Below are 10671 nucleotides of genomic sequence, written 5' to 3'. Positions count from 1 at the left end.
CCGTTGCCTCCCGGCACGAGCCGCGCCTTCCCTCCCCCGCTCCCCCCCCCGCGCTTCCTCTCCGGCGCGCGCCGATTAGCATAATAAAGCCGCCCCTTTCTCCCCCGCCGACCAATGGGAGCCCGGGAGGTCTCCTCGCGGCCTATAAGTAGCGCGGGCCGGGCTTCGGTCGCCTCAGAGCGCTCGGGGCTGTTGTCAGAAGGAGCCGCTTAGCGAGCAGCTGACGGAGCCGCCGCGCTGTGGGGACTCGCTGCCATGACTCTGGAGGAGATCCACGGACAGCAGCCTGCGCCCGTGGGCCACGACTGGTACGTGCGGGTGGCGGTGGGCCGTGGCGGGGGGCAGTGCGCAGCGGCCGGTCTCGGGGCGGCGGTGGCGGTGGTGGCGGCGCCGCGCTGACCCTGTGCCTTCTCCCGGTCCGCAGGATGCAGGGCGCCGGCACGGCCCTCCACGACCTGCTGGTGTCGGCGCAGCGCCGAGGCTGCCTCACCGCCGGCGTCTACGAGTCGGCCAAGCTGATGAATGTGTAAGTAGGGCGGCGGGACCGGGGGAATGTGCTGTCGGCCCGGCGGGGCGGCGGGGGTGGCCGGCGCCGGCCGCGGGGCTCATCGAGGCGCCGCTTCCCTCTTACAGCGACCCTGACAACGTCGCGTTCTGCGTGCTGGCCGCGGACCAGGAGGACGAGGGGGACATCGCCCTGCAGATCCACTTCACCCTGATCCAAGCCTTCTGCTGCGAGAACGACATCGACATCGTGCGGGTGAACGACGTGGCCAAGCTGGCGGCCATCGTGGGGCCCAGCGAGGAGTCCGGGGAGCCGCGGGACCTGCACTGCATCCTCATCACGGTGGGTGTCCCGCGGGAGGCGAGCGCTGTCCCCCCGCCGCTGCCGGGCTCGGCGACAGCCTGTCGGGGGCGGCCCCTTCGCCCGCGGCTGGTGGTCGAGTCCTCTTGTGGGCACAGAAAGGGCGCTTGGCACACAGACAGGCAGCTGAGTTAGTAGTAGTAGGAGGAGGCAGCACTTCTCGTAACTGAGGGTTTCCTCCGTTGTCCACAAGGGCAACATCTCTGCTTCCTGCCTTGTCTGTGTCAGGAGAGAAACTGTCTGGAAGTGCCTGGCATCCTAAGCTAATGCTTCTGTAAATATTATGCTGACCTCAGCTAGCGGGCAGCACTCATGGTGTGCAACTTTTTTTCTTTCCGGCAGAACCCGAGTGAAGAAGGCTGGAAGGACCCAGCTCTTGAAAACCTGAACTTGTTTTGTGAAGAGAGCCGAAATGTCAATGACTGGGTGCCAACCATCACCCTGCCCGAGTGATGGTGACCCGGTGCACTGGGGAGGCTGAAACCTTTGTTGCATTCTCAACGTGGTGTGGGTTCACCAAACTGCGCAACAAGCTGCTGATTCCATGGATTAGCCTGGTCAAGAGACTGGATTAAGGTCCCTCAGACTGGCATGCAGTGGGCTCTTACAGAGGAGAAAGAGGAGAACAGCTCACCTCACCAGTGAGCCTCAGTAGGCTGCAACCATGGAGAGGCTGACATACCATGGAACTGAAAGAAGTATTGCAAGTTTGTCAGCCATGTGGAGCTGTTTCAGAAGGGAGAGAGAAAGTCAGGGGAAGTGGGCCAAAACTTTCCAGAAGGACTGGATAGAGTTCTGGAACTAGGAACTGTTGGTGCTGTCTGCAAAACATGCAGGAGAAAGTTTTCAATATTTGGTGGACTGCTGGGGACTGGTTACTGAGACAAATACAGAGATTCCAAAGCAGACAGACTTCAACAGGCCTCTTGGGTCACTCTGCAGAACTGGTTTAATAATGCAATAACTTTTATTGAAATATTTGCTGCTATTGAAGCTTTCATAATAAATTTTTGACAATTAATTTCTGGGAGTGTCTTGCTTGCTGGGTGGGGAAGCATGTCACTGAAATACCACTGATGCTTTGCTTGTGTGCTGTAGTCAGAGGTATACTCCACAGTAATGGAGCTATTGCTCAAATACTGTCCTGGGCTGGCTGAATGAAGTGCTGTGCTGTCCAAGTTGATAATTCAACCTTTTACCCTCTTGCAACAGCTGCTTATCGCAACAGCTTGCAAGACTGAGGAGTTGCATACTTAATGAGCTCACTTATTGTAATAGGTGGTCTTTGTAGTCTGCTGGAGGAACACAATGCATGTTGGAAACATGGATTTTTGGAATACAGACCTCCAGTAAATTGCATCATTAGTTCTTAAATATGACTTAGATGCATTTAGAGCTGACGTGTTTCCACTTAACAGAAGCAGCTTAAACATGATGGGGGGGGCTGTGGAACTCCTTAGATGTCAAACACATCTAACATTTGCTTTGATTAGAATGACATCATTAAATCTAAAACTAGCAAATGGTGAATAAACATCACATCTGCCACAAGCTGCTCTCTGATTGCCATATGCTGTAACAATAGAAGCTGTCACTCCAGAAACCAATTTTGCAAAACCTAATTGCATGACAACACCAAATTAAGTCCAAAACAATTTAAGGACGAAGTGGCCTTTTTTAGAGGTCCTGTCATGGAAAGTTAATATGGGCAGGCTGATTTGGCCCTGTGTTAAAAGGGAAAATATCACCCCATTTTTGTGCATAAACTGTACGAGTGCTCCAGGACTTGACGTTAAAATGGCATAGTAAAGACCTCTTCTCCAGAGAGCAAGAAAACTAAACTACTCACTTCCTTTATAGTCACAAAAAATACTCAGTTATCACAATTACATTTCCTTTAGGCTTGGCTTGCAGTGATTGACAGTAGCATTTGCTGAAAAGTGGTCACTTCAACATGGGTTGTCTTGAGCAGTTGTGGTTTTAGGGAAGTCACACAGAGAAGCAGGAGAATGAACAGCTCTGGCAGCTGTGATAACAGAAACTGCCTTTAAGGCAGTAGCCTTGATACACAGAAAATGTAAAGTCTGGGTGCTTTATTACACATTTTTATATTTTTTTTCTTAATAAATGCAGGTTTCTTCATTTTGCAGCCAAGAAATATATTTCTGTTCTTTGCCTGGGGCCTAATCAGTACTCAGGGCCAAGAACAGATTAAAGTGTACTGTCCTGAAATCAACTTTCCTGTGAAATATAGGCAGTACTTTACAGCCTTGAGTGGTTTAAACAAAAGCCTGAGAAGACCAAAGGAAGTTCTCAAGCATGTATACAATTACATAGACCATTAAAGTATGGCAGAGAGAATGCATAACTGCTCTGTTTGCTGAGACAGTAGGCGTAGACAGTGGTAACTGGTAGAAGTTTAACTTTCCAGGTTTTTTTGGAAGAAATGTACTATGCAGCAAACAATGAAATTAGTGAGACAACACCTAAAACCCCTTGTGGGAACGTGTTCTCTAGTGTCTGAGTAGAGAGGAGCGTGATCTTCGCCTTACCATCACCCTTTTCAAGCTGTAAGCTGTGCCCCGCGAGAGGCACGTGATTTCTTATTTTAGTGGCAGGTACAATTCTCCCGAAATCCCTTCCAGACCAATGCAAATGCACTGTAATGCAAATAGTACAAAACTGAATTAGCCTGCAAATGTTATTAATACGGAGGTGCAACCAAAGACAGCTGTAACTTGCCAGTTACATGCTGCTGCCAATATCTGTAATGATCACCTCGACTTAATGTAGCAAAAATTCAGCAGATGGTATCTACATCTTTATGTACTCAGCTATATAACTGTGCAAGGGGCAACTATACAGTTGTTAAAGGTAGACAGTAGACTTGAGTATTGCTGACTGTAGTGGGGACAGCTGCTTGGGAGATGGTTGGCTCACCAGATGTCCAGGATGTTTTCTCAAGTACCTGAGGGATCTGGAGGTTGGGGACACTAACCTCTTGTGTCAGTAAGCAATGTGCCCTGAGTACTTTGCCTTCCCAGGAAACAGAAGTACCCAGGAGAGAGACACTACAGGTTTCCAGGACTGCTGGGAGCTCTGCTGAGGTGCCCACATCCCAGCTGTGCTGCATGGTCTTCAAGGGCTGGCTTGGTTTGTGGCATGATGGGCTGTGTCAGGGGGCTCTGGGGAGAAGAGTGAGGTTGATATATTTGTTGATATAAAAGGTGGTTCTGCAGGACATGATCCAGCTGAAGGACATGGCAGAAGCTGCAGGACTTGGAGTGGAGTCACAGAGTGGTGGCACTTCTGGCTCTGCCGTCCATCAAACCTTAAACCTGTGTGCCACTAGGCAGTAAAACCTGTGTATTTCAGTATTGTAATCATAGACATTCATGTTGTGCTGACCACACTTCTGAGTACATTTTTTCATGAAATGATCCATGTGGTTTCATTTTGGGTTTTTTGAGCAATGGGTTTGTGCTTCTCTGCCTGCGTATCTATTTCACCATCTAATAGTACTACTGACTGACAGGAATTTCCCCTTGCATGTGGTTTCCTTCTCTTAATTCTGTTTTCCTCCTGTTGCACTTCTGTGCATCACTTTACTTTTCTCTCTTTGTGGTTGTAGATGATGATCTCTTCAGATGCCAGATTGTTATAGTATGTGCTGTATTAACTTACTTACCATCTTACCAGGATATATATGTATGAATACCAACACACAGTTGCTGTAAGCAAAGATTTTGCTTTTCTGTTGAGTAGGAAATACAAAAAGGAAGATAACAAAGGCTGTATTACAAAGAGACGGGCAAACTGCTGCACTGAATACTGTTAGCATAAGATCTGTGCATATGCTGCATGTTATAAACAGTGCTTATAGCACTGGATGCTCAGGGAAGGAGCTTAGAGTTCTGCAGACTGGGTGAGTTCTAGTTATAGGTGGAGGCTGTTTGACTTAACATATGTTCTGCAAGGAGAAAATCTTTGCAAAAACGCTGGTGTTGGAAACATGCCATAGCACTGCTGTCTGTTGTGTGAGGGAGACGTGTCTCATATCAATAAATCTGTTTACTCCAGCCCTCAGGTCCCCTGGCATCAGGAGGAAAGAGCAGCGTGTTCCCAGGTTAAAAGATGGCAAATATGCAGACAGGATCTTTCCAGTGGAAGCAAATGCCATCACATGTGTGTGCAGGAGAGATGTGCAGAGAAGGATGTGTGTGAGTGTTGTATTCCTGGTGGGGACACACACTGTGGACAGCTGTGCTCACGAGTATTCATCCACAGAACAGGGGCCAGAATCTTAAGACTGGCAGGGGGATGGAGCTGCACAGACAGCACGTGCACCTCACCACAGCCATCCTTTCTACATGTTTTTGTGAAAACTGCTTTTCATTCCTGCTTATTCCTTATTCATTTCGTTATGTCAGGTATGATTTACTCACTTGGTAATGTCTGAACATGCAACAATAGGATATTGTAAAAAACTGAGTTAATACTTTGTGTATAATTATCTTATGAGTGAATACTCCTATTATTCTGCATTGTTCTGCAGTAAAATATCTTTATACAGAACATTCAGACTATTGGAGTGTATGTGAAATATTAATTTGAATGTATTGGTGTCTTTAAAAGTATAATCAGATCCCAAACATCACAGTTATAGTGATTATAATATCTCCTCCAGTCTTCCAGTATATTGATGTATGATTATTCTACATGCTTATTTTCCTTTTATGCCTGGAAATAACACAAAATTATTTTCTTCTGTGTGTCTAATCCTCTCTGTAGAGCTGATTTTACTTTGAAATCATGACTTTGCAATGTCAGTGAATCACTGCTGATTCAAAACTAGTTTGTGCAACTGTTGTTTTTTTTTTTTTCCCCTGCTTTGGAGAGATAACTATAGAGATATAACACAAGGTTTACTTACTGTTTTTATGTTTCCTGTGTGCTACAACTGAGATGTTTTGTTTTGTTTTGTGGTTTGTTTTGTTTTGTTTTGTTTTGTTTGTTTTCGTGGTTTTTTGGTTTTTTTTAAGAAAGTATGTTTTAACTCTTGGTAGAAAGTCCTAGGTGCTGTAATCCATTGCAGAATAGTGACAAAATTTAACAAAGAACATGCAACATGAATTTCAACATCAGAAGGAATTTTTATGTCCCATCACACCACGAAGTAAGGAATTTTCTGAGTGGTGATTTTAAGTTTTGCTTTCTACTCCCTGTTTGGGAGTACCAGGCTACAGCAATTTACCTTTCACATCCTACTGAAGCCAGCACAAAGCAGTGGTGTTTAGTAATTTCTATTTAAATGCATAAACAAGTAACCAAGGCCCAATATTTCAAATTTTTGTTTCAGAAACAAGATGCCTACTAAGTACATTCCGACGCCGATATGCTTAACTGTGAGCCCAGAATTAAAACTCTCCAGCCAATCAACTTATTTAGCTGCGTAGCCATAAATTTACTTGCCAGACTTCAGGCTTGTCTTCTCTGCTTAAGGATGTGTTACTGTGTGGCACAGCTGCATTAAGTGTTTTAGCTTGGATTGGTTGAGTGGATGGAATGAATCTGTGGATCTTCTCCTGCTAACCTGCTTTGGTTCATATGGCAGAACAGACTTGGAGCATGCAAACAGGATTTTTCTTGGAAAAAAACAACCCAGAAGACATACTCTAGGGAACTCTCTGATGCTTTCCAGCTGCTATTGGGCATTCAGTTCACGGGACCACACTTGAGGTACATTCAGACAATTATTTGCTGATTAAGAGTAAATAAGCAAGTCTTGGCAATCAAAGAAGAGAAGTACTTTGGCCTGCTTTTCACAAAATGTGTAATACACATACCAATTTGCTTTAAACAAATGCATGCTTTTGAACTAATAGGTTTAAAAATCTGCTTTGGCAGCAGCTTGCCGAATTTAATTGTTTCTGAGGCAAGACCGACTAATGGAACTATTTCTAGAAGTGTTGCCAAAGGTATTTTTTGTAACGGACCGGCACCGTCCAACTGGCAGCGCTGGGACAGCCTTGCCTGGCCCATTGCCTTGGTGCCTGAGGAGCAGGTGGCTTCCTGAGCCGTGGTGGTCCCACCCCACAGCCGTGCCTCCTCACAGGGCAGGCAGGGCACCGTGCAGATCCTGTGCTGGCCAGAGCAGGGGCTGACACCGCTTCTGTCTCCACCTGCCCACTTCTGTCGCCACCCATCACACAGCTGGACTTCCTGCACCAGTGCGGTGGTACCCCGAGAGAAAACATTACACCGAGATCTGAGTACCTGGATTAAGCTGTTACGACGCCACAAACAATTTTTAAAACGTAGATAAGTGCAAGGTAGTGCACCTCCTGACATGGTAGGAGATTACAGAATGGCAGAGTGCGGAATCTCATGCCAGTGATAGAGTGTCTGTTGCTCTTGTGCAACGTTTCTGTGCTTTACATCTGCCAGTGTTAAAAGCAAACTACTTACTGTAGGCTGTTTTTCTGGATTTAAGAGTAAATACAATAAAAAAAAAAAAGTGTGATGTAGGTGGTTCTGTGCTGTTGAAGGCATGTTTATGGAACATAAGGAATGGAGTGCAAGCTAGCCAGATGTGGTTAAAAATGGAAGGATGGCAAAGCACTTCACTTTTTCCAGAGAATCAGCTGTGCTTTTCACTAGTACACATGCTCTCTGTCTCACGTTCTGCCCTGCCTCTGTAGTGCTATAAAATCCTTCAAACAGTGATGAAGAATAAAGCAATAACAAGCACTCTTGGCTAGTGCTACATGACAGTGTTATTTGGATGCTACCCCTCCTGCAGAGGGACGATAGATGGGCTGCACAGAGCCTGTCCTGTCTGGGATGGGAATCACTCACCCCCACGGATGCCAGGCTCAGCCTTTTATAGGTCACTGCCTTCTGAAGTCGGGCTGAATTGTACAAATTTAAAACCAGGTGCTTTTGATTGTGTTTCCGGGTTGTAGGCAATAGAAGGAAGCTTTCTGCCTATTAAATGTGACCACAAAAATTGTTCCATGTCTCCCTAACCATCTGGCTAGTCTAATTTACAGCAAAGGTAGACTGCATGGCTCTCTGCAAAGAGATATTTTCCAATTCAGAATCTGGTTTCTTGATTTAAATAAAATTTTAGAAGTGTTGCTTTTTTGCTTTTATAACATCTAAAACAGCTTTCTGGCTCTTCTCCATGGCCTGTAACACATGTGAAAATATTTTTTAATTGGGAAAGATGTTGTGGTTTTGTCCCAGTGCTAAGGTACATCTTGAATTTTATAATATTTTTCTTCACTTTAAGATATGTGCAATTGGTAAAATAATTCCTCATTTAGAGCTAAGTCCTGAGAAGCAGTAGAGGAGCTGGGTGGCTAAATTAAATAAATAGATAAATAACACTAACAATGAATCATGGTAGTTGTACCTGTAAAATAATTCAGACATACTTCAAGAAGAGAAACACTACATTTAACTAAACATAGTACACATATCCTTGTAGTGTGTATGCAAAATAGCTTCTCACCCATAAACACTCATTCATACATGTACAAGAAAGAGATGCAGAATGATTCAAATCTGACACTGTATAAGTAGGCTTGCATTTTGTCTCCCTGTGCGCTGCTCCATCTTTTGTCAGAAGGAATTTTGCCACTGGAATACAGCTGCAGAATGGAATTCCCTGGCTTGACACTTTCTGCAAGCTTGACTGTTTCAACAGAAAAAAAAAACAACAAACAAACCAACAAACAAACCTGATACTGTGCTACAAAGGTCTGCCTGTGTTGTATGCTTCCCATGGGTCAGGTCACTTAGTGGTAAAACAACAGCAACACCCAGAAAACTATGTGAAGGGTTTCTCAGCTCTTGTACCTCCTCCACCCAAACTTCTGGACTGCATTTTCAATTAACTATTTGTCTCGTGCTATGCTTCTCGACAGTTGTTAGTTCACTGATACCAAGGGCCCGTGATTTGGGCACCCTGTGGCGCAGGAGCTGATGAGGTAGCACTGAATTTATTCAAGCAAGAAGGGAAGGAGTTGTGCAAGAGTAGCTTACAAAGCATGTAAAAGCAACTCAGCATGGTACTTTTCAAGGCAATGGTGTAATACAGTTTTGGCACCCTAATTATTCCATATCTAACCATTAAGAAATACAGGCTGCTCTGTACCTAGTTTGCAAGGGGAGCTTAGTGGTGCTCTAACCAGCCAGAATGTGGAAGCATTGGAGACTCGCTTTTAAAGAAGCACAGTTGGAGATATGTGGCTGAGTGGAGAGCATCAGGAGTAGAAATGGTCACTGGAGTTTGGGGGCACAAAGACATGTCCTAAGACTATGATTGCAGCACTGAGCACCTTATGTGGAGCTCCACAATGAATTTTTGAACCAGCTGGCCACAGGATCAGAGCTCTTGAAAATAATCAAGCCCTACAAGATCTGCAAAAGTTGTCTAGATAGATCAGAGCAACTCAGTGTCCTGACTGGTGCAAAGCCTGCTGTGTGTGCTCATAGCTCAGTGCGGGCTCCAGAAAATCATCTCTGGAGAAAGGATTTCTGAACAATTCAGCTGCAGAAACAGAATCTGGCAGCATGCACAATCAGCCATTAAGCTACACATCCAGGTGAAACCAGGCTCCAGAACTCGTGGCCATTGTAACAGCCCTGCTGCATCACGCAAGTTACATGTGACCGTCCGCATGGACCCGAGGGATAATATGATGCTTTGTTTACAAGGTAAACATTTGACTGGCCTTGCTGTACCTTCACCTGAATTACTAATAACTTACTGCAGCATGTCATTTGAAGCAAATTGTGGCGTTAATTATGATAATAAACCCATGCAGGTTTATTATCCATCCAGGAGGACCCTGTGGAGCAGATGCTGGAGCACGCTCTGCTCCCAGGAGCGCTGACGTTACTGCACAAGCCTCGGCTGGTTGAGGACATTTTGCAAGAACTGGTTCCTCACCTCCTAAACCTGCATTTCTCCCCCTTAGGCTCACATCCTGTATTGCTGCCTCTGCAGAGCCCACAGCTTCAGAGGTATCTGTGCAGCTTCCCTGTGCACGAGGAGGCTGCTCCAGGCTTTTCCGGGTCTGCAGGGTTTGGTTGCCCTTTTCAGGTTTCTGCAGTGCCTCTTTGACAGGGGCTGAAGTTAAAACAGGAGAGGGTAGCAAGTGTGTCACTGTCTGTCACTCTCTGAGTCACCAGAGGTGTAGTGGCTGCAGGGATGTTTCAGCCCCAGACACCTTGAGGGGCTGAACCCAGCCCACCCACTTTCCTGCCCCTCAGGAGGGGAAAGGGCTTCCTCCGTGCCCCAGCCTCTCAGAGCTCCCCATTTCCCACCTGATTTATCTACACTGAGCCAACTACTTATCTGCTAAAACCATACCATGGACAGGTTCTCCGTGACCCCCTGAAGCTATGGAGAATATCAGAAGACTAGTGGGAAACTTCAGAAGCTGCAGTTCCTTCCACAAGCTGGAGATAAAATTTCCTTTTATGACAAGTGCAGAAGAAAGCAGCCACCGGACTCACCTTTCACAGCAAAATTCTAATCTGCCAGTGGCATATTGTTTATTGAAATGAAAACTGAATATAATCCACAATTGAGGTTACCAAATACACTTATATAAAGCCTTTCAGAGCAGCAGCACATCAGCTGTTGGGGGCTGCTACTAGAAACTACGGTTTCTTTGTTTCTTAGCAGCAGATGATTTCCTCTCCTGGGGCAATTGTGTAGCCTAATTGCCTGTAATAATCATCCCTTCTAGAAGTGCCCTAACGCCAGCCCTTCTCCTTTTTGCACTCTTTGC

General features: G+C 45.8%; 1 protein-coding gene across 1 annotated transcript; it reads left to right on the top strand.

Annotated features, from left to right (window-relative positions):
* Window positions 1–180: 180 nt before the first annotated feature.
* On the top strand, window positions 181–1886 carry GADD45G (growth arrest and DNA damage inducible gamma). The gene is made up of 4 exons (XM_027653224.1): window positions 181–308; window positions 425–526; window positions 634–847; window positions 1208–1886. The coding sequence occupies exons 1-4, from the start codon at window positions 256–258 to the stop codon at window positions 1316–1318; spliced, it is 480 nt and encodes a 159-aa protein (XP_027509025.1). The 5' UTR covers window positions 181–255; the 3' UTR covers window positions 1319–1886.
* The last annotated feature ends 8785 nt before the right edge of the window (window positions 1887–10671 follow it).

This window comes from Corapipo altera, unplaced genomic scaffold, assembly GCF_003945725.1.
Source record: "Corapipo altera isolate COAL_440 unplaced genomic scaffold, ASM394572v1 61305, whole genome shotgun sequence".
NCBI classification, from domain to species: Eukaryota; Metazoa; Chordata; class Aves; order Passeriformes; family Pipridae; genus Corapipo; species Corapipo altera.
Note: the sequence above shows the minus strand (reverse complement) of the source record. Positions and strands in the feature narration are given on the sequence as shown.